The sequence below is a fragment of the Benincasa hispida genome, chromosome 8 (assembly GCF_027475165.1).
Source record: "Benincasa hispida cultivar pf3 chromosome 8, pf3_genome.v1.1, whole genome shotgun sequence".
Lineage (NCBI taxonomy): Eukaryota > Viridiplantae > Streptophyta > Magnoliopsida > Cucurbitales > Cucurbitaceae > Benincasa > Benincasa hispida.
The window spans coordinates 18,332,902-18,357,093 of NC_143485.1; the positions used below are offsets into that span (position 1 = coordinate 18,332,902).

The 24,192-nt window shown below is 35.7% G+C and overlaps 1 protein-coding gene and 1 long non-coding RNA gene across 3 annotated transcripts; one reads left to right on the forward strand and one right to left on the reverse strand.

Annotated features, from left to right (window-relative positions):
* Positions 1-721: 721 nt before the first annotated feature.
* Positions 722-6,916, reverse strand: ENOC (cytosolic enolase). Its single transcript, XM_090316589.1, has 13 exons — positions 6,445-6,916; positions 6,115-6,269; positions 5,727-5,901; positions 4,986-5,057; positions 4,791-4,907; positions 4,424-4,504; positions 3,741-3,817; positions 3,416-3,519; positions 3,061-3,159; positions 2,884-2,969; positions 2,191-2,277; positions 1,475-1,672; positions 722-1,177 (listed from the first exon to the last, which is right to left on the reverse strand). Exons 1-13 carry the CDS (start codon positions 6,571-6,573, stop codon positions 1,106-1,108), a joined length of 1,452 nt encoding a protein of 483 aa, XP_090172715.1. The 5' UTR covers positions 6,574-6,916; the 3' UTR covers positions 722-1,105.
* Positions 6,917-9,251: 2,335 nt separating this feature from the next.
* LOC120080822 (uncharacterized) lies at positions 9,252-15,924 on the forward strand. Of its 2 annotated transcripts, XR_005482650.2 has the most exons (8): positions 9,294-9,649; positions 9,740-9,854; positions 9,939-10,007; positions 10,528-10,619; positions 14,943-15,002; positions 15,093-15,226; positions 15,402-15,538; positions 15,622-15,924. It is a non-coding gene; the product is annotated as an uncharacterized LOC120080822 (long non-coding RNA). The 2 variants fall into 2 exon arrangements; XR_005482649.2 differs by lacking the exon at positions 10,528-10,619 and having other exon boundaries at positions 9,252-9,649.
* Positions 15,925-24,192: the final 8,268 nt, after the last annotated feature.

Below are 24,192 nucleotides of genomic sequence, written 5' to 3' on the forward strand. Positions count from 1 at the left end.
CCACATTCTCCAACGATTTGATCCCTGAATTTTCCATGTTGATATCATCGTCCCCAAACAGTCCTAATTAATCTTTGATCTAAATCCTATTTTAACTTCTGAATTTTGAATCTTGTTTTATTTTGATCCATAAACTTTTAAAAAACGTCCATTATAGTCCCTTAACTTTAAAAAGTGCTTACTTTGACTTCTGCTATTAAAAATTTAAAATTATGTTAACTCTTATACATAATGATGAGATGACTTGTATTTTTAGATGACTAGGTTATCAAATAAGTTAGTCATGCTAAAAAATCTAAAGGTTTCAATTTTGAATTAAGTGGTAAAGCATATGTCTATAAGAAATCTCAAAAGTCATTATGCGTCCAAGATTTTGACCGTTCGCTATTTTGAGACGTTGATTGTTGATATTTTATTTCACCTTTATCTTGCTCAACCCATGCTAAATGCAATTTCATCCTTAATATATTTCATCTTTAAAATGTTAACATAATCTTTATAGTAGGAACCAAAATAAACACTTTGAAAGTTTAATGACTAAAACGAACTTTTTTTTTAAATTTAGAGACCAAAATAAAACGTAAGTCAAAGTTCATGGACCCAAATAGAATTTAAACCATAATCTTTTTAAGTAGCCATTCACAATCATACATATGTTTTCTTTTAAGTATCAATTACTACAAATATATGGTGAAACAATAGTAACTAAACAGCTCGATAGTTTATCAAGCAGAAAAATAAATTTTAGTTATTGAAAAAGAAAAGTTAAAAACTATGTTTTAAAGAACCAATTATCTGAAAGTATGACTAAACAGCTGCTTAGAAACTTATAGATATAAACCTCATACTCCAGAATGCTTGGTATTTCACAGCTAACTTCCTCTCCAAATCACAAAACTTGCTGGTTAAAGTTAGGAAAACAATAAACACACACACACACACAAAATATTTAGTATCCCCTATTGTTCTAATGTTTCTAGCCTGATGAAACAAGTAGAGAAAATAAAAGAAACAGCACTGTGGTCGGAGTCGTACCGTGTTGTCAAGGCATGGGAAAGAAATCGTATGGAGTTCAGAAAAATTGAGGTATAAAACAAACAAAAAATCAGCACGCTGCCCTCCAATCTTCACCAGCATAAATTCCTTGATCTCCAAGCTCTTCTTCAATACGGAGCAACTGAATTAACCTCATGGAATATTAGTAACGCATCTTCCTTGTAGTTAACGAAATTGTAATCTCATCATTTTGATAAATGAAATCAAAGATACCACGCCGTAAAAGTCTACTATCTTTTGATTATCAGCTAAGGTAATGCAATGCAAAAAGCTTTTATCAGGTATCGTGTGATTAAAAACCATTGAAGATTATCGAATTAAGTTGCATTAAATTTAACGCCATTCCTTTCACTAGCTTGTATGTATTGTTGGTACGAAGAAGATTAGGCAAGCGAGGCAAATGTTCAAGAAATTAGACCTGATTATATTTGGCTAGCCGTTCTCCTCTACACGGTGCGCCTGCTTTGATCTGACATGTGGAAAGTCCAACAGATAAATCGGCTAGGAATGTATCGTCTGTTTCTCCACATCTATGAGATGCCACAACTGCCCATTGAGCATCCTTGGCAACCTTCACGACTTCAATGGCTTCTGTCACCGTACCAATCTGGTTTACCTACATTTTGTCCCATGAAATTATCAAAATTGAAAAGCCAAATCGGTGAGATTTTAGGGGTTATATTTGGAAGTGACTTTGAAATGGTTAAAATCACATATTCGAAAATAGTCAAAACATGCTTTTAATTTTAATTCTTCAAAATCAAATTTGATCGTATCAAAATTGCATTTAAAGTGTGAAATCAAACGTTAAATTAATTTTGAATAATTAAGGACATGCTTCAAAATGTTAAGTGATTTAATCAATGAGAAGTAAACACTTCTTCAGATTTCTATCAAATCAGGCTTCCCTATGGAACGTAGCTTTTTGCACCAGAAAATATGCTTGCAAAAAACCAGTATGATATTTTAGTTCCAATTCTGAATTCTCCATAGCCTCGTAGGATTAATGATATTATGAACAGACTTCAGACATGAGAATATTCCACAGCATGTCGAAAAGAAGATGCTCAAAGAAATGTTACGTTTGTAAATTTTCTTCTTTTTATTTTTTTTTTTGAAAAAAAAGGTTTTTACCTTGAGGAGGAGGGCATTACAAGTGAACTCATCAATTGCTCTCTCCATTCGCTTTTTGTTCGACATTAACAAGTCACCTCCCACTACCTACATAAAATCAAAATTGTTGAAGAAGCATTGGGCAGTGATACCAGTTTAAAGAGTACTACGGGATTGAGTGAACTTATAAATAAGAAAATTAAACAGAAACAGAAACAAAAGCTTCCGGATTCAAAAGGTCAAGAAAACATTTAACTTGAATATAATATAAAGGATATTATCTTCTTCTTCATTTTTCAGTTAGAAAGATCAAGAAGCCTCCTCAACTGCTATAATAGGCACAGCAACCAAGTTGTCTGATTCTTTGACAGTTTGGTTAATTGTATTCTACAAATTTGCTAGCAATTTGATGCTAAAAAGTGTAATCAAATTGATGTTCTACACAATTATCAGGCTCAAAATGAAGGAGAATATTCTGACACAATAGTAAGTTAGTAACATACATGGCCAGGCAAGAAACTAAGGGCATACAGATATTATAAATTTACCATCAGGGAATTTGAACTCATAAGTTCTTGGGTCTTGCTCATACAAATATCTTTTAACTATTATATTCAACCCTAGACCCCAGACTTTTGACCACCGTCTCCAGTCGTTTGATTTAAAATAAATATTCTTCCATTAGACACTTCAGAAATGAGTACGAGGAGAAACCTGACAAATTCCAAGGCTAGAAAAATGTTTGGTGTGATCCCAGTCCTCCCGGTCAAATGGATCTTCAATTGATACAATCGGATAGTCTAAAAACAAAAGAGCAGAGAACATTAGCCCATTGTTGGAAACAAGCAGCAAAAATGCATAATCATAAAGCTGTACAAGTAACACACATACCAGCACATAGCTCTTTGTACATATCTATCATATCCTTTCCTGACTTGAAATTTTGAACCGACTTGTTTGGAGCTTTGAAGTCAAGATCATATTTGGTACCTATAGTGAACGAAAGGTGTAATTTTAGGGGAATGTTGATGCAGGTCAGTAAACATTTATTTAGCATAAGCAAATTAATGGGTTTTATCTATGGAGACTGTCAAGTAAGGAAAAATAATTGGAGAGGGGGTGATGAACGTGGATTATCATCATCAGCAAGTAGTACACATATTGATCATCTTGTGATTCATTTCTCCAGTTTTTCAAATCCAATTGTTCAAGTTAGGCTCTTATTCAGGAAACTTGTCTCTCTCACCCATGCAGAAATTAGTAGCAGCAACATCTATTGCTATCTTGATTCTCTCGTTATACCCTGCTCTGCCAATAGCCTCTTCTACAAGATCCAGGGCTTCTTTAAAACTGTCAATAGAAGACAACTAATTAAAACATGTTTTTGACTCAGTTCTATCTCAAAAACTCAACAATGCGGCCAACAACCATAAAAGTACACAATATGCAGGGTTCTGTCAAACATGTAATCCATCCTTCTCATGCTAGAATGTTCTTCATCATGGCTTGGGAAAAACTAGTTCAACAGATCCATAGAAGCAAAGCAAAAGAAATTGGTACTTGTATCTTGCCTGGATATATTTGGGGCAAATCCACCATCTTCACCAAAATTACATCCATGGGCACCATGCTTTTCAGTAATTACAACCTGCCATTTTTCCAAAGAAATTACATTCTTAATAATATATGGCATAATTAAGAATGTCGCTTCCAAATAAAGCAAACATTTTTGCTTGGAGTTTTAGCAAAAACCCACAGGAAAATATTATGACATTATTTTTTTAATAGATTGATAAGTGGTTAAGTCTTGCAGAACTCTGCAACATGTTTGTAGTTTTGGCATTTTGAACACACTTGGCAAGCTACAATAATGGTTAAGGAACCTAACACAGCTAGGAAAACAAAAATAGAGCATGCCATGAGACAGATAATGCTTTAAGGTTTCAGACATGTATATGGACGATTATGAATCTCTAAAATTGGTGCTATGCATGCAAAATGCTTTAGATATTCAATGAGGTGTAATACTTAACAACCAACACACCCCCCCCCCCCCCCAAATTAAAATAGCAATACTCGCTATTGATAATATGAATATACATATTCATGGCATGAAAATGTTAAATCATCATGTAGAGAAAGAAGAAGACGAACTAAGATATTCCTTTTACAAAATATTTGAACTGATATAATTGAATGCATTGACAAGGTGAAGTTAAAATCCCAGAGACTGGGCAGTTGAATGAAATCAAACCTTTAAGTGATGGAAAGTTTCAGAGCCCATTTTTAGTGCCTCTTCAAACTTGCAAGCTCCAATTGGAAGAATCATGATTTCCTGATAACAATTCAAGTCAGTCTAAATCAATAGACACAGTACACAACAATGGGAATCCTTCAATACCAATATAAACTTGTATAGTTGCAAACCACGATGGCTTCCATTTATACAGTTCTGTATAGAATGAATTACTAGACACAATGAGTACATTCAGAGTCAATGGTTTCTTGGACTGATTGTTTGCTATAGCTTATATGCAGTTTAAAGAACCCTCACATCTAATAGAAAAAGAAGAAGAAATAGAAGAATGATCCCAACTACTTTGATCCTTACCACAGCATACCTGAATGGCCAGATTATTGCCAGCATGTTTTCCTCCACTAAGTACAGTGAAGGCTGGGACAGGAAGTATCAAGTTTGTTTTGCCAGCAAGGTCTGCAATATGCTTATAGAGTGGAACCTGAAAAAACAAAGTTTAAGAATACAGGATTCTACTACTCATGTGGGGGTGGGGGACAACAATTAAATCTAGGCATGCCTCCTTTTCAGCAGCACCAGCTCTGCATACAGCAATTGACACGGCAAGTATAGCATTTGCTCCAAGTTCACCCTGCATTATTATCGCCAAAGAAGACTACTAACTTAAAAGGCATCACAATAGACCACCTTAGGAAATAATTTTTTTGTGAAAGGAGGAACAATCCAATGAGATTATCTTCTATTCATAAACCATCCATTATACAGACAAACATGCACATTACCATAATGAAATGTCCAAAATAGCAAAGGGAGTAGAAATTTTTTTTATTATTATTATGTCCCGTTTCAAGAAAAAAGAATAACATTGATCCATGAGACTTTAAATCAATATATATGCAAAGTTTTTCTTCTTTCATATTGAGTTGAGAATCTGAGATATCAGAGCCACACTCTTTAACTCAGAATTGATTGTACCAACAAATTTAGCAAATCAGTATCACCGTAAGCGAAAACTTTGCTAAGAGAATCTTCAAGGTAGACTGGAACTTAGATTTATGACAAAATGTTAACTATGATGCAGATGCACATGATAAGAATTCAGCATAAAAATAATTTGTCCAATTTCCCAATAGATAGTGCAGAATAGGATCTTAACTAAATTCAATCTTCTCCATCCATTAACATTTCATTAATGCTCACAAGCACCAGATATAGCAGAGCACAGTAATGAAGCAGAAGTTAGCATACAAGTAACACTCACATCAAGTTTGTGAGATCAGGAAAATAGATGAACTACCACCTTCTTTTCTGTCGTATCCAAATCTTTCATGGCCTGGTCAATTTCATATTGTTGCGTAGGGTCCCTACCAATCAATGCTTCCGATATCTTCTCGTTGATATTTTTGACTGCTTTAGTAACACTATTTCCAAGATATGTCCCCTTGTCTCCATCGCGTAGCTCTACAGCCTCGTACCTAGGAAAAGCAATTATACTCTCAAAATCTAATTGAAAATAAATGTATAGGAACTCGAGAGGTATAACTTATAAGAAAGCCATTCGTTGAAATGGAAAATGCCACCAGAACAGTTCACAAGACATCCTCTAACAAAAGCTTTTGATATGAAGATAGTTGTGATAATTGTTTTCTTTCAAATTGAAGCTTATGCTAATATCCATGGAACCTTACATGCCAGCCGGATCGCCACTGGGCACGGAAGCGTGGAACACTCCTTTATTGGTGTATAAATCAACTTCAACAGTCGGAATTCCTCTGCTATCGAGGATCTGCCGGGCTTTAATTTTTGTAATCACTGAAGGAATTGCTTTCTTCATATGATTCGACTGTTTGAAAAAAAAAGGGTAAACAGAGATGAAGAATGAACTACGATACAAATCAATTGAATACAATTCCTTCCAGTTTCAATGATTGGTATAAGAAAAACAATGATTCAATTAAATTATATTTCCACCAGCATTTTCTAAGAAGCCAAAACAGAAAGACAGAGAGAGAGATTACGATGAAGAGAACGGGATCGGGAGTTTTCGCCCTAACAGCAGCATTGACCGCTTCCTCGATCTTCCGGGAGAGCATGAACTTGTCAAGATACTCTTGAACGGACATTTCTTTCAGCTGCTTCTTCTCCATGGCGAATTGGTGGAGAAAAACACAGGGATTGGATCTTGGAGTGAGCTTTGAATTTTCTTGCTGCTCTCTGTTGTTGTGTTGCCGCCGGACTTGGAGTAACGAGACCTTGCGTTAAACTATGGACACCTTCGCAGCATCGGGCGTTGCCGTTCCACTGGTAGCCTGTAATGCGGCGTTGCGAATATCTTTTTTTTCTTTTCTTTTCTTTTCTTATTTTTTTCTTCTTTTTTTTAAATTCTAGTTTTCTATTTTCTAACCAATGTTGTATTGTTTTTAATTTTAGTACACAGCTACTCGGGATGGTATCAACATTCGACTTTTATTGTTAAGTTCAGTTCACTTTAGTACTTTTATTGGTATCATGTTAAAATACATACGGTTTAAATATCATTTTGACTTTTATATTTTTAAATTTATTTAATTTTAATATTTATACGATCAATTGTTCAATTTTAATAATGTAATTCCAATAAATTTTAAATGTGATGTTCATGACTAGTTTATTGTTGATTTTCTTTTTAAAAAATTATTATCTATTAATATTTTTACTATCAAATTTGAAAATACATTCACATGTTGTAATTACTTATAAGAAAATTATTATTATTGTTATTTAATCAAATACCATATAAATTAATTTTGATGAACTAAATTTAAGATTTGTTAAAAGTATAGAAACTAAAATTAAACAATTGAATATATATATAAACTAAAATTGAACATACTTTAGAATATAGGGACGAAGATGATATTTCAATCTTATATAAAATACTCTTGTTTGAGAAGATATAAAATATCCCCTAAACTTTTTTATTTTCTTTAGTCCAATGATACTCCAACTTTAAAAAAAAAATAGATATTTTTAATTATTAGTTTAAATGAAAATTATTAATATGTTGCTTCAAACTACCATGAATTAAAAAAAAAAAGAAAAAAAAATCGTAAATTGACTAGTCTACGATAGAATAAAAAGACCTTAACGCTAATAAAAAGACCTTAATGTTGAAAACTAACTATTATGTTTAATTTCACCTCACAAACAATGTCTCAAACAACTGCTTGGGAGACTCAACAAACTAAAGGGACATTTAGCCCCTAGGTTGAGTTAATAGTCCACCTAGTGTTTTCATCCTTTTATTATAACCGAAGACTATAATTATTTTAACCTACAATTAGATGTATGAAGACTATTTTGAAACTCTCATTAGCTGTAGCGAACTCTATTTAGAGATCCTCTTTAATTATAATGAAACCACAATCAGTTATAGTAAACACGTCAAGAGTGTTTGAGACACCAAGGCGAAGTTAGTGGAGTGAGTGTTTGGAGATTCTCTTTAACTCACTTCATATTTAGGGCTCCAATTATAGTAATTATTGTTTCCAACCATTATAGTCTACCATTAATTACATTATTACTATTTCAATATCTTTTTGTTAGGTGTTTACTATTCATTTACTCGTACTAAAATAGTAGATTATTATAACCTACAAACTATTATAATTTACTGACTACAATAATCAACTCAACACCCCAAAAAAATGAAAAAGTTTCAACTCTTACTTTTTTTTAGTATAGTTATAAAAAAACGAAGTATATAATAAATGTTTTTTTTAAGATTTTGTAATAAAATGTGAGGTGGGGGAATCGAATCTCAAACCATGAAATTGATAGTATGAACAATTTGTCAATTGAGCTACGCACTTGTTGGCCAAATTCCTTTAGTATAGTTATTAAATACATTATTGGGGTTCATGATGTATGCCAGATTGTAATTGGGGTTGATGCCCTAAATCTCATGGATCTTGTAGTTCGTAATTATAATGTACAAATAATTTATTTAATAAAATATGAGATGTTTTATTTGACATGTAGTAGCATTAAACCCACAAAACTAATAAACTAACATCCAATGTTATCGTTTGTAGCCTAAACATGTTTGTAGAGACATATAGGTGGATTAAGTAATAACCTAAATGGTCTGTAGTAGATGGATAAAGTTGGATACCTTATCCTGGTGATACTACGAATAAGATCCGCTTTGTAACTGTTACAATTGTTGTAAAGTGTTAAATGATATGATTCTGATCATTCATGTAGAGACATGTGAGGGGGTGTTCTATATAAAAGAGTTTGTATAAGACCAGACCACGAAATGACTAGTCTTATTATATAATATCATTAACAATAGAAGACTTACATTTCACCAGAATGACCATATGTGACTGAACCCTGAGTGAGTTGTGAACTCCCGTCTATGAAGGCGTTTATTTAATTTGTATGGGTGAAAGTGGCCAGATCTTAGACTCAATAAGTTTACCATTTTCGGGATTCTTTTGATTAGGGAGTTAGGAACACAGCTACACAAGACGGAATTACACAGCTACACAAGACGGAATTCACTCATTCCCTGATGTCGAGGTAAGTAGATAAATTGCTCCCTTAAGGGCTGATTCAAAGACTTGAAATGTGGCATCCCAAAAATTGTAAGGTGAAAATTAATTTGTTTTGTTTTGGGTTTAAAATTATGTGTCAAGTAGTTTATAGATTTAAATTTGAGTTTGGAAGTTATTGGGTTGAGAGATTTAAGAGATTTACTTTTTCGAAAGTAAAATGGAATAAAACATGTATTTATACAATAAATAAATAAATAAATAGGAGAGGGTTTATTGGAGTTCTTGGGATTAGGGTTTTAAAAGGAGTTTATTTATATGTTAGGGTTGCCTCATTAAGCATGCAAGAAAAAAAGAAAAAAAAAAAAAAAGAAAAAGAAAAAGCTTTTCCTTCTTCAAATCGTGAAGCACCCCCCTCCCCCTTCTGTTTTCTTTTCCCTTATTTTTCGTCTGTGGCGTTCAAAGCTGCTCGTGCCCAACTGCACCGCTGCGTTAGCCTTGTCGATGCTAACCCAAAGCTGCTCACTGTTCAGCACCTAAAGCCGCTCGCATACGTCGACCCAACCCTCATTGTCGTTTGTTTGCGTTGCCAACCAGTGCCTGTCGCTTTCAATCGGAGGACGCCGAGACCAAGCCAGGCGTCGTTCTTCCTCAGTTTTGTCGGTCACGAAATTCTATGATTTGGGTAAGTTTTGGGTTTTGGAATGCCCATTAATATTGCTTTAAATTTTTTTTTTTTTTTTTTTGCCGAACTAATTTACCTATAATTTTTTAGGTTGGATTCAAGATTTTGAGATTTTGGTTTTAGGACGTTGCCCAGCATAGTGGAGGTTCGATTTCGACTGCTTAATTGAACTGTGGTGGTGGTTTTGGAACAAACAACGTGTTGGGTAAATGATTTAAATTTCTGTAGAATGAAATTGTGATTTAGAATGTGAAGTTAATGTTAAAAGTCAATTTGGGTTGTGCTTTAGGATTCAACTCAAAGTGTGTGGAACTTGGTGGTTGGTGTGCTTGAAGTGAATTTTATGTCTAAACTTGAGGTAAGTGATTTACTACCGGTTTGGCCTCAAACCCAAGTATGTGTTAAGTTATGGTTCCTACATTGGCTTGGAATATTTTGACATGTGTCAGTTAGAATTTTGGAAGCTTACGTTTATGTCATGGAGTTTTGATATTATGTGTTGTTGCGATGTTCGTTGATGGATAAATTGTGAAATTGGTGTGAAACCTAAGCATGATTTAAGACTTTGATTGAATGCTTATGCTTATGTGAGACTATTAGTGACTGTTAGCACTTCTATCGGGCTATGCACATCGCATGTTGTGAGTCTTCGGGCTCATACCTTATGCCTATGTACACTGTTCCCTTGGGATCACCACCTATATTTATGAAAGCGTACATTCGGGCTCACCTCTTATGCTTATGCCTATGTCTATGCCTATGGTGTTGTTGTGCACTTGAGTCCCAATGGGAAGACTAATAGTTCGCTTAATGGGTTCAATAGTGGGTCGCTTACTGAGTATATTTATATACTCATTATTTTCCTTTCATGTTTTTAGGTAAAGGTAGAGATAGACCGGTGAATGATAAGAGGGATTCGTGATCCCAACTATTTTGACATGTTGTCGCTTCCGCACTTAGGGTTCATCTGGTAGGGCTTGATTTAGGAGTCTATCATTTTTTAAAATTTATGGACATTCCCTTCATTCATTTGTTAATTTGTTTAATTGATTTTCAAGGGTACCCCGAACGACGTTTTTAGGATTTATCTATTATTTAAGTTTTATTTAATGAAATAAAAGTTTTAATTCTTTTATTTAATTTTTTCCTCGAGGATTTTATCGTCAAGTCTATGCATGTACATAGTAGCGTCCTAAAAACATAATAGAAATTTGGGTCGTTACAGTTGGTATCAGAACCTAAGTTTCAGGTTTTATAGACTGACTTACATTGTGAGTCCAAAATGTTTCTTATGGCCACAAATGGATCTCTTGTCATCGCTAGCTATGTCTCTTAAGTCCTCTAGGGAATTATGCATGAAACTTTACTTGTTGTATAGTCGTATTTGATGGGTTTCCCTACAAGCGTTTTGTTAAAGCGTTCCATGTGGTTATCAGGTATGGCACTACGAACTAAAGGAAGGGGTAGTCAGGTAAGAATGTTATTGGGGAGCAGGACCCGGTTGTGCAAGACCTTGAGGTGCAAAGCTAAGAGACGGGGGACCCACTGCCCCTTGACCCTTTTAGGTCAACCTAGCAAAGACTTAGACCAAGAAGCGAGCCTCGAAATTCGACCATGCCCCTGCCAGGATCATCTCCCTCAGAGATTTCAATAGAGTATACTGCCATGGCTGCAGCAATCAGGAATGTCGTCACGTAGGCTATGGTAGGGAAACTAAGGGATATTGTGATCGAGTAGATAGCTCAGCACGTACAGTCACAGCATGTGCCACCCCCGCCAGCCTCGACACCACGAGTTCATAATTAAGACAGGGTACCAAATCAAGTTGTGGCAGGTTCTTCTTTGGAGGATATCTGCAGGACTTCAAGAAGTGTGACCCTCCAATGTTTAATGGGTCCCTGAAAGACCCAACTAAATTAGAATTGTGGTTGTCCACTGTGGAAAGGATTTTTCAGCACATGAAGTGCCCAGAAGAGTCGAAGTTGCAGTATGTTGCCTTTGTTCTCATCAATAATGCCTAGTGTCGGTGGCGCTCAGCTGAAAGAATCATAGAAGCTAATGGGGGCTAAGCAACATGGGACTAATTCAAAGAGTGGTTCTACGAAAAGTACTCATTGTTCACGTGAGGTACAACAAGCAGACTGAGTTTATGAACCTGAAGTAGGGGACCATGACAGTAGAGGAGCGAGGAGGAGTTTGACAAACTATCTTGCTTCGCCCTTGATCTGGTGTCTACTGAAGTGAAGAAGACTAAAATTTTTGCAGGGACTTTAAGATGGGATACGAGGTATTGTGCAAGCTTTTGAGCCTCCCACATATGTAGCAGCATTCCGAGCGGCAGCACGAGTGGGTTGTCCCTCAGGGATAGAGTTCTTGAAGTCCTTGATGGTAGAACCCACCCCCATATCAGAAGAAGGAAGCTGAGCAAAAAGCACCGGAGCCTCTACAGAAGGTCTAGAGCACGGACAGATCGCTAAGGCACAACAAGCAACAAACTGCTGTTTCAGGAGAAGTCTGAAGGGATAGGCTGATGTGCAAGTCGTAAAGGAAGCATCATTGGGGACATTGTCTGATTGGTGCAGGGACTTGCTTCAATAATGCTGACCAATGCCCTAGTAGTGGTTCTAGGAGTGCAGGGGGTCAACCCCCTGAAGGAACTCTTATTCAAGAGTATCTACGAGCAGAAGCGGATCTTTCCAATTCATTGTGATAGAATTACCACATATACATTCAAACATACTAAAATGCATTCATAATGCTAAAGAGATCTAGAGATCATACCAGTTGAAGACTTATTCTTCACAACAAATCTAAAACTCAATCGTCCACCTCAAACAATCTCCACACGAATAGAAGAAAACGAAGATGACACCACCACTCAGAGCCCTCAGTAATCTTGGAGTGAGAATCCAAAGTGTGGGCTTTGTTTGGATTTGACAGAGGGGAGAAGGAAGAGAGATCGTACACAACGATCAAGAAAATGGGAAATGAGTTCGTCTATCGTATAGACAATATGCTTGATCGTTTAGGTGAAATAAATGATCGTGTAGGAAAAAAGGGTAAGCGATTGTCTAAACGATCGTGTAGGAAAAACTAAGCGATCGTTTAGTAAATATTGGGGCTAAACGATCGTTTAGTAAATAGCGCACGATGGTGTAATGGGTAAGCGATCGTGCATGCACTATCGTATAAGCACTGATTTTCTAAGCGATGACACACTTTTTAACACAATGTTCGTACATCTCATGCTTAACACACTGTGAGCTATTTATGCGTCTCAAAGTGATCTTTCAACTCACTCATCCATTATTAAAACAGAAGAGACTCCATCCCATTTCCCTTTTAACCGTCCAATGAATGTGATCTCATCATATTCATAACATATAAATTAATATCCCATATTAATTATATTATTTTCTTCTACTAAATATAAATCATATTTATATCTAATTTCGTCCAAATTAATGTATCTCATACATAAAGTTAATAATATTATATATAATTAACTAGTTCAATTATATCATATATAATCGAACTCCATATTGTCAATTTGAACATTTCAAACTGACCCAAAAACTGACTCTCAACTTGTATCCAAGCTACCAAGGGGACCTTATGGACCTAAAGCTCGAAGCTCCAACGGTACGTGAATAGCTGACTAAACTTTTTAGTCACGATATCCACCATCCGTTAATTTCCAGGCATTCCACTAAAGATCGACAGTTGAACTTTCTTGCCATAGATAATTTCTATGTCCATTAGATAAACCAATCATCAGTACGATAACCTTTCACAGATGCTCGTAATTATAGCAGACCAATTTACCATTTTACCCCTGTAATTACATTTTCCTCCTTAAGTACCACCGATCCCTCTAATGAACAATACAACATAGTCCTACTATGTGTGAACACCTCTCGGGCCATGAGAAGGTACATGGTGCCACATCGTTCAAGCCTCGGGATCAGCCCTTAAGAGAGCAATCTATCTACTTATCCCTCCTTTGTGGAAGGAGTGAACTCCATCTTGTGAAGTTGAGTCCTCAGCTCTCAAATCAGACGAATCCCCAAAATGGTAGGTTTAAGTCGGTGCTCTGGCCACTGGCACCCGTGAAAATCAAAGAACCGCCCTCAATAGCAAGAGTTCTCAACTCACTCAGGATTGAGGTCATGTTACCTATGGTCATCATAGTGAAGTGAAGTCTCATTCATGAACGGGAGTTATATGACAAGACATTAACACTTTGAGGTCAGGTCTTATACAAACTTTTTATATAGGACACCCCCACTCGCATATCCACTACATGAATGATCAGGTTCAGATCATCTGTGACAAGTCACAACAGTTGCAATAATTTCACAAAGCGGGCCACGTCCGTATTGTTACCAGGATAAGGTTTCCTTCCTATATCCATATACTACAAACTCTTTTGGTTGTCACTTAAAACATAATCCACTTGTATGTCACTACATACATGCTTAAGTTACATAAAGACAACTAGGGATATTAAGTTTATTGGTTTATGGTAAAATAAAATGTTAGATCAACACCATCACGCAGCGGAAGGTAACAGGATCCATAAGCACTCTAATTCATTAATTTTGGTTGAAAAGAAACATGCTAAAAAAAGAGTATAATGGGTTTCAAGAACATACCTTGGCCGAACCAACGAAATCTCTATTTCCAGCTGCTAAATCCTCTGAATCCTTGTGTAGACCACCACAAGATCTTCCCTACTATCCTCTTGGTGCTTTAGATTGAGTTGTGGGACTCAAAATAAGCTGGAATCAAAGGGAATATGGAGAAAGCTCACTGAACCAACCTATTGAAGAACACTTTTTTCATCCGAATTTTTCAACAAAAATTCAATCGGTTCACTACTACTTTCTTCACTCCAATATCTTCAATATATTGCAGACTATCATACAAAGATGGGTTCCTTGTAAGCTAGTTAAAGATGAAAAACTCATTGCGAAATGGAAAACGATATTGTCCATGTAGGTGTCTCTTTTTTGTTTTGTCCCTCTAAACTGTTCCAGAATTTGAAACATGTCAGCATTCGTCGTAGTTTCGTTTTTTCCCTTTGAAGTTTTCTTGATTGAGTCAGGTGCTGAAGAGTTGACTTGTTATGTTCATATGCGTTTGGTTCCCAAAGTAATTCTAGAGTTACACTGCATGATTGTGTTTGGTTCCCAACATACAGCTGCGTTTTAGTCAAAAAAATTTCTTTGAGACTTCTTTATTCTACAGTTTAGCAATTAAACTGCCATCTCATACATTCCCCCTTTTGCAGGCTCATCAAGATGTACTGCGCCAATTAGTTGATTTAATTGGAATTACATCTATTATGGAGGTAATGTCGGCCTTTGAAGGCTTCCCCATAAAAAATACTTTAAATGCTGCTTAGTTTGCACTCTAATAAGAAATGGAGTTTTCTCTGCAGGTTTTGGTGCGACTTGTTGTTGCTGATGATCATGTCTATCCAAATTTTATGGATGTGATGCAATGGTTGTCGAGAGTGATATGCTGGAAATGATTGTTGATAAGCTGAGTCCATCTATGCATGACAAATTGAAGGTAGGTGTTTAATTTGTGTTGTATAAATTTATATGTTCAAGGTATGACTCTTTGCTAGAAGTTAGGTTTAAGAGAATTTTATTTTAGAACTTGATATTGTTCTTGTGTGTTGTGATGTGTGTTTTCTTAACTCATATCCTAATTTCAATTTTGCTTCTTTGCAATAAACTTTCAGGAACTATTGACATGGATCTGATTACCACGGGAGTATCGACAAGCGAAAGGATGCGAAAGGAGAGTTTATCATCGGCAACTTGCAACATTATTATGGAGAAAATGCAGCTTGGAGGACCCTACATGCGCCTGGCCGAGGTTTGCTGCTAACTTTTACTGTGTGCAGTAACTTTACTTGTTAAGTTGAAGTTAAATTCTAAATCTTTCCAATTCTTCTGTAGTTGCTAGAGGAGCTGAAGAAGAAGAATCCTGATAATGAAGTCCTTCTCAACAACGTATATTACATCTCTTAATCTCTCAAACCCTCCCAAATTTGTAGACAAATAAAATTGTGTTGCCCTTACACGAAAGATTTTGTTGCCCTTGTAAAATCATAATCTTTGTATTACTTGTAATTTGTGTTTTCAAGGCCTGAATTATTGTACGCCTTTTAAATTATAATTTTATAGCAGAATTTGCGGATTAAATGTAATAGATTTACAATCCATACATGAATAATATGTCATAGCCATAGCGTTCGATGATGATGTATCATGTTATACTTTTTTATCGAAAAAAATGGATTTGGCAAGGGAATTTAAAAAACGGACAATAATCGATAAAACGGATAGATTCGGGCTTCAATGTCGGTTAAGAATTAAAAAAAAAAAACAAGCTTTAACGTTAGTTGCAACCGACATTGAAGGTTGTGTTATTGGTGTTATTAAAGCTCTTTAATGTCGGTTTAGGCAACTGACATTAAATGGCTTTAATAACACTATCTTTAATATCGGTTGCTAACCGATATTAAAGCCCAAAATTTCTTCTAGTGGTGGCATTTGAAATCATACACTTGATTTATGTTCGAACAACTTCTCCTTATTCACCCGAATCTAAATTTAAGCTAAAAATACTCTCCGAAGGGAGGTCACTCCAGAGGTGACACGAAGTACCGCTTAAATCTAGACTGTGAACTCTTAAGGACGTAAGAGCTAAGAATAACATACCGCATATGTTATTAATCTCCCGCTGAAGTTTTCTAATAACTCTATCATATAAAAGTTATTCACTACCACTGAAGTGTTCTAATGTTTGGGTAACTACATACTTAGGTTCTTTTCCCGCAAAATAAAAATAACCTTAAGTCTAAATGGTTTATCCATGTATAACTCTTATAAATGGACTTAAACCTACGATGTCTAGATGATAAACGCTTTTATTACCTCACATCGCTCATGGATACTCATAAAACTGGTTATTAACGCTCAGTTATTCGGCCATAACCCCAGGTAAGAGGTGTTCCGTAGACCGTCAACTTAAATACCCCCAACCTTCGACAGGATTATATACTGGTTGAGTTTGTAACCCTAGTTTTATAAGTTTAACGACCTATTTTAACTAATTAAAACAAGTGGTTAACCTACATGAGCATGCAGCTGTTCTTCGTTATGGATTTTAAATGTCTAATCCAATTTTATAACAACTTATAAAACTTTAGACATGCTAAACATTCACAACATATAAACATTCAATATTTAATATAACAATTATATTAAATACAAGAAACCCTAGCATGCATACTATAAATTATAACATACTTTCAATCTAAATGGCATACTATATGCACATACAAGATTTATTTAATTATAACATACATCCAATGCATAAATAATTAAACACGTACTGATATGGTTTTAGTTTTGGAAAAAACAAGCAAACAAAAGCCTAACTATTACAAAAACAGCTTCAACATTGCTCAAACCGCTTGAATCGGACCTGAATCGTTTGACCCGAACCAACCACAAACCATTTGAAGCTGAACCAGACCAAACCTCAAGAGAATCGATCGAACCGACTGATCTTGCTCTCGCCCAAAATCTCGTTAAGTCAGATCGTTTAGCATTGATGACCATCGTCATGCGTTTGGCTTGATCATTTAGCAACCAACATCTATCGTTTAACAAAGCTACACGATCGTATAGTGTTCGCCTTCTATCGTATAGTGTCATTATCTAGTGCCAGAAGATGCTATATGATCGCTTATTGTCAAACACTTTCACATAGCTCCATCGTTTAGCACCGCGTCTTGATCGTTTAGCGTGCGCCTAAGGTAAGCGATCGCCTAGTGCTATCACATAGCAATCGATGCATCACTCAGCTGCCACTCATAAGTAAACGATCGTGTAAACAATCGCTCAGTGCCATCGCATAGCTTTTCGCCGCATCATTTAGCTCTTGATCAAAGGTAAATGATCGTGTAAGCGATCGCTTAGTGCCATCGCATAGCTCTTCGCCGCATCACTTAGCTCCTGATCAAAGGTAAAGATTGTGTAAGTGATTGCTCAGTGCCATCGCATAGCTCTTCGCCGCATCGCTTAGCTCCCACTCGAAGCTACACGATCGTGTAGTACCATTACATAGCAAAACAACGTATCGCTTAGCTCCTGAGGTAGACGATCGTCTAACGCACAACACCTAAACGATTAACACTCGAAGCTACATGATCGTTTAGATTTTCCTTTATATTATCTAACGCATGAAGCTAAACGATCGTTTAGCTACTGAAGCTTAACGAATATATGAACAGAGGCTGATCGTCCGAAATCTACAACTCGGCCTCTTCTCTTGTTTCTTCAAATTACAACTTAATTCTAATTCTAATGACTCCAAATAAATTATAGACTCTTGGGAAGATATTAAAGCTCATCAAGCAAGAGAAAATTACAAATTTAAATGGGAAATCAAAGATAAATTAAAGGCCAAAACTCAAAAAACCATATCATTACAACAGTTTCATATTTTCATACAAAACACCCACCAAAACCAGAACTAATCCGAATTGAATGCTTATAAGATGCTCTGATACCAATTGTTGAATCAACATCATCACGCAGCAGAAGGAAATAGGATCCATAGGCACTCTAATTCATTAATTTTGGTTGAAAAGAAACATGCTAAAAACAAAGTATAATGGGTTTCAAGAACATACCTTGGCCGAACCAATGAAATCTCTATTTCTACCTGCTAAATCCTTTGAATCCTTGTGTGACCACCATAAGATCTTCCCTACTATCCTCTTGGTGCTCTAGATTGAGTTGTGAGACTCAAAATAAGTTGGAATCAAAGGGAATATGGAGAAAGCTCACTGAACCAACCCATTGAAGAACAATTTTTTCATCCGAATTTTTCAGCAAAAATTCAGTCGGTTCGCCACCCGTTTCTTCACTCCAATCTCTTCAATATATTATAGACTATCATGTAAAGAGATGTGTTGCATGGGATGCAGCTCATGCTTGGAGTAAACCAAAGGAGAAGGTGGGTTCCTTGTAAGCTAGTTGAAGATGAAAAACTCATTTTCAATTTTGTGTAATTTTTCAATTTCCAAAAACTATTTTGATTTTAAAATCATATTTTATTTCTAAAATCAAATTTTATTAATTTTACAAATTAATTTCATAAATTAATTTTCTAATCAAATTAATAAATAATTATTTAAACAATTTAAACAATTCTAATTAATTTAATATATAATATTAAATTAGTTTTTACACAAATTCATCTTCATATATTTAAATCATATTTAAATATATTTTCTCCAATTCCGTTTGATTCTAATTTGAACATTTCAAATTAACTTATCACGCTACTCTAGAGCTAATCCATTTCCGAGCTAGTAGGGGGACCTCATGGACCTACAGATCATGGGCTCCAACGATCCAAGATTAATCGGCTAAACTCATTAAACTGATCTAACCCTCATTCATTAACTAATGGGTCACTCTACTAAAGCTAATAGCTGAATTCTCCTCACTATAGATATATTATGTCCACTCGATATAACCTTGATTAGTAAGTTAACCCTGAAATGGTAGTCATGTTGAGCCGGTGCTGTTGAGTCAACCCTCACCTATGAAAATTTAAGGGCAATCCCAGATAAATAGGAGTTCATAGTTAGTTCAGGATTAAGGTCACGTTACCTAGGTCATCGCTTTGAAATAGTATGTCTTAAACAATAAACAACGTTATAAAGTAAGAGTGACTCATTTCGTGGTTCGATCTTGTACAAACTCTTTTGCACAAGGACACCCACATTCCTCATGTTCAACATGAACGAATTAGGATCACTTCGTTTGTAGCACTTTACAACTCCTTGTAACAACTATAGAGCAGGCAGTATCCAATAGTATTATCAGGATAAGGTACCCAACCTTATCTATATACTATAGATTATTTTGACTATTTACTCGAACATGATCCACCTTTATGTCTCCACATAAAGTTCAAGTACTCATCCAATAGTCAAGGGACTTTTAGGTTTATTGGATTTCTATTCAAGTAGTAGATCTATTCAATAACACCTTTATTGAATTTTCAGAATAAGATCCATTGTTTACATACCACGAGTTTTAGGACATAAACCCAACATAAAAAACATCTAAATGTGCAAAGTCAATAAGTGAAGTAAATATCATATATATTATACATCCAAGTGTTCTCACAAAGTTGTTTACAAACTACAGGACATGAGATTTTAGGGCACAAATCCCAACACCCCCGAATTCTCATCAAAGTAGTTCAAACTGTCAACAACAACACAGTCCAGTCTATGCCACCAACTGTCGAGAAGTTGAACGTTCTGGAATAGTAGTGACAGGTACATTCCCAATCTTGGGGCACTATGCTTTAATGTTATTTGATTTTGGATCATCTCATTCTTTCATTTCGTTATTGTTTGTAAAGAATGTCATGCTAGCTTCAGAGCCCTTGGGTTATGTTTTATCGGTGTCTACTCGGTCAGGAGAAATTATGATAGCAAGCAAAAAGATAAAAGCATGTCAACTAGAAATAGAAAATCGCGCCCTTGATGTGACTCTAATAGTGTTGGATATGCGGGACTTTTATGTGATTCTAGGCATAGATTGGTTGGCTGCTAATCATGCCAGCATAGGTTGTTCTCGTAAGGAGGTTATTTTTAACCCTCCTAGGGAAGCTAATTTTAAGTTCAAAGGGGTCGGGACTGTGGCCTTGCCCAAGATGATTTTAGCCACGAAGGCTAAGAGATTGCTTAACCAAGGTACCTGGAGTATCTTGGCTAGCGTAGTTGACACCAGAGAAACCGAGGTTGCCTAAACCTCAGAACCAGTTGTGAGAAAATACCCTGATGTATTTTCAGAGGAACTTCCAGGTTTGCCTCCACCCAGGGAGATCGATTTTGCGATCGAATTGGAGCCATGCACCATTCCCATGTCAAAAGGTCCGTACAGAATGACTCTGGTCGAATTGAAAGAACTTAAAGTTCAATTGCAAAAACTGTTTGATAAAGGGTTTATACAACCCAATGTATCCCCCCTAGGGTGCACTAGTGTTGTTCATCAAGAAAAAAGATAGATCATTACGCTTATGCATAGACGACAAGGAGTTGAATAAAGTAACCATCAAGAATAAGTATACGTTCCCCAAGATTGATGATCTGTTTGATTAGTTACAAGGAGCTACTGTATTCTCTAAGATCGACCTACGGTCAGGTTACCACCAACTGAGGATAAGGGACAAGGATATCCTAAAGACAACATTTTGATCTAGATACGATTATAAGTCCATTGTAATGTCGTTTGGGTTGACCAATGCTCCAACGGTGTTCATTGATTTGATAAACAGAGTGTTCAGGGATTTCCTTAACACCTTTGTAATTGTTTTCATTCATGACATCTTGGTCTATTCCAAGATAGAGGCGGAGCACGAGGAACATCTTTGGAAGTCCTAGGAACGCTGAGGGAGAATAAGTTATATGCAAAATTTTCAAATTGTGAATACTGGCTACATAAGGTATCCTTTCTTAGGCACCTGGTGTCGAAGAACGGGGTTTCTATGGATCCAACAAAGACCGAGGCCGTTACGAATTGGCCCCGCCCCACAACAGTCAGCGAGGTGCACAGTTCCCTAGGTTTGGCTGGATATTATTATAGGTTGTAGAGAATTTCTCTAGCATAGCCACACCATTGACCCAATTAACTAGGAAGGTAGCTTCGTTTGTTTGGAGTTAGGCTTGCGAGGATAGTTTTCATAACCTCAAGCAGAAGTCGGTTTCAACACTGGTTCTTACAGTACCTGGTGGCTCCGGGAGTTTTGTGATCTACAGTGATGCTTCTAAAAAGGAATTGGGTTATGTGCTTATGCAACACGGTAGTGTGGTTGACTATGCCTCCCGCCAGCTGAAAAATCATGAGTGAAACTATCCTACTCATGACTTGGAACTAACAGCGGTGGTTTTTGCCTTGAAGATCTGGAGGCACTATTTGTATAGGGAAATGATCTAGATTTTCATTGACCATGAGAGTTTGAAATACTTCTTCACTCATAAAATTAACAGCGGTGGTTTTTGCCTTGAAGATCTGGAGGCACTATTTGTATAGGGAAATGATCTAGATTTTCATTGACCATGAGAGTTTGAAATACTTCTTCACCCATAAAATTAACAGCGGTGGTTTTTGCCTTGAAGATCTGGAGGCACTATTTGTATAAGGAAATGATCTAGATTTTCATTGACCATAAGAGTTTGAAATACTTCTTCACCCATAAAATTAACAGCGGTGGTTTTTGCCTTGAAGATCTGGAGGCACTATTTGTATAGGGAAATGATCTAGATTTTCATTGACCATAAGAGTTTAAAATACTTCTTCACCCATAAGAAGTTAAACATGAGAATTTTATTGTATGATTTAAAGTTTAAAAAAAACATTGTAACGGTTGGATCCTAACCCATGGAAAGGATCGAGTTTGCTCTTGAACTTGTAAAAGAAGCAAGGTAGCAGTTCGACTCTCCTCCGTGGAAAGAGTCTAAGAAGATTTTTTAATCAAAATCTCAAGAGGTGCTTGGAAAGGTAGATGTAGGTCGTGTTTGACTGAACCACTATAAAAATCACGGTGTATTCTCTAACACTTTCCTAGTTATTTTTGTTGGAAATGTCCTAGAATTCGCAGTTCGTGTTAAACATTCTATTATTAATAATAATAAATTGTTGATTTTGCATTCTATTATGAAAATCTAATAAACATATCCATGGCTATAGTTTGAATATTGTAACTTTATGTAGTGACATAAATAGGATCAATTTAATTATATATAGTATAAATGGTCTAATAAGTATATGGATGAAATTAGTATCTCATCCTGGTAACACTATTGGATGCAACCCACTTTGTAGTTGTTACAGAGAGTTGTAAAGTGCTACAAACGATGTGATCTACAGATCGTTCATGTTGAGACATGTGAGTGGGGCATCCTACGCAATGAGTTTGCATATAGACTGGACCACAAAAATAGTCACTTTTCTTTATAACGATCGTTTACTATTAAAACTGACTATTCATTTATTAAATAACCTAGGTTAACTCGATTTTAATCCTGAGCTAGCCATGAACTCCTGTTTGTTTGAGATTATCCTTTAATCTGTAAATGATGAGAGTAGTCCAACAACACTGCTCAATAAGCCTCCCATTTTAGGGATAAGACTAGATGAATAGTTTGGGACATAGTCCTGCAAGATGAAATTTACTCCTATCAGATTTAAGGTTAGCAGATAGGTTATTCTCTTAAGTACTGATTCCAGGTCTTGAACAATCGGGGCCCCGCCTTCTTGTGATAGAGATTATGAATCAAAATTGTTTATTAGAGGGTCAGTGGGAACTTAAGAAACAAGATGTATTCACAGGGGTAAAATGGTTATCTTGACCCAGCTGTGATTACGATATGGCTATATAAAGTGGACATAATATATCTACAGTGAGGGGAGTTCAACTATGGACTATAGTGGAATGACCCATTAGTTAACGAATGGGGATTAGTTCGATCTAATGAGTTTAGCCGATTAATCTCAGATCCTTGGAGCCCATGATGTGTAGGTCTGCGAGGTCCCTACTAGCTCGTAAATGGATAAGATTTAAAGTAACTTGATAAGTTAATTTGAAACGTTCAAATTAGAATTAAACAGAATAGGAGAATATATATTTAAATATATAAAGATGGATTTGTGCAAAAATTAATTTAATATTTGATATTAAATTAATTAGTATTATTTAAAAATAAATTTATGAAATTAATTTTATAAGATTAATAAAATTTTCAGTTTTAAAATCAAAATTGATTTTGAAATTGGTTTTGATGGAAATTGAAAAGTTGGAAACATGCACAAATGGAAAAAACAAGTTTTTCCATTACCCATCTTCTACATGCTCACACAAACACCATTTCCTCCTTTTCATTTACTCCAAGCATGAGCTGCAACTCATGCAATGTTCTTCTTTGCATATTCACCTGCAATAAATAAAGAAGATTGAAGTGATTTTGAGGTAGGCATTCAATAGAAATTGTAGAGAAATTGAAGAAGAGTTCTTCAAATAGTGTGGTGCAGTGAGCTTTTCTCTGATTTTCCATTGCTTCAAGCTATTCTTGAGTCCCATAACTCGTTCTAAAGCTCCAAGAGGATAGTGGGAAAGATCTTGAGGTGGTTCACAGTATTATTTGGAGAAGACAACTGCTGTTGATCAAGATCTTGAAGAGTTCTACAAAGGTATGACTACAAACCCTCTTATATTTGATGAGCATACTTTAGTTTATGCCAAAATTAGTGAATTTGAATGCTTATTGATCCTTGTTGCTTCCGCTACATGTTGATACACTCTTACAATTGGTATCAGAGCATCATATAAGCATTCAATTCGGTTTAATTTTGGTGTGGTGGGTGTTTTTCATGAGATATATGAAACTGATGCACTGATATGGTTTTCTGAGTTTTGGCATTTTATTTCTCTTT

Coding starts and splice junctions, on each gene's coding strand:
- ENOC (XM_090316589.1), bottom strand. CDS start 6,573: ATGGAGAAGAAGCAGCTGAAAGAAATGTCCGTTCAAGAGTATCTTGAC. Junction 5,902..6,114: donor AGTGGCGATCCGGCTGGCAT/GTAAGGTTCCAT, acceptor TGCTTTTCCTAG/GTACGAGGCTGTAGAGCTAC. Junction 4,505..4,790: donor GCAATAATCTGGCCATTCAG/GTATGCTGTGGT, acceptor AATTGTTATCAG/GAAATCATGATTCTTCCAAT.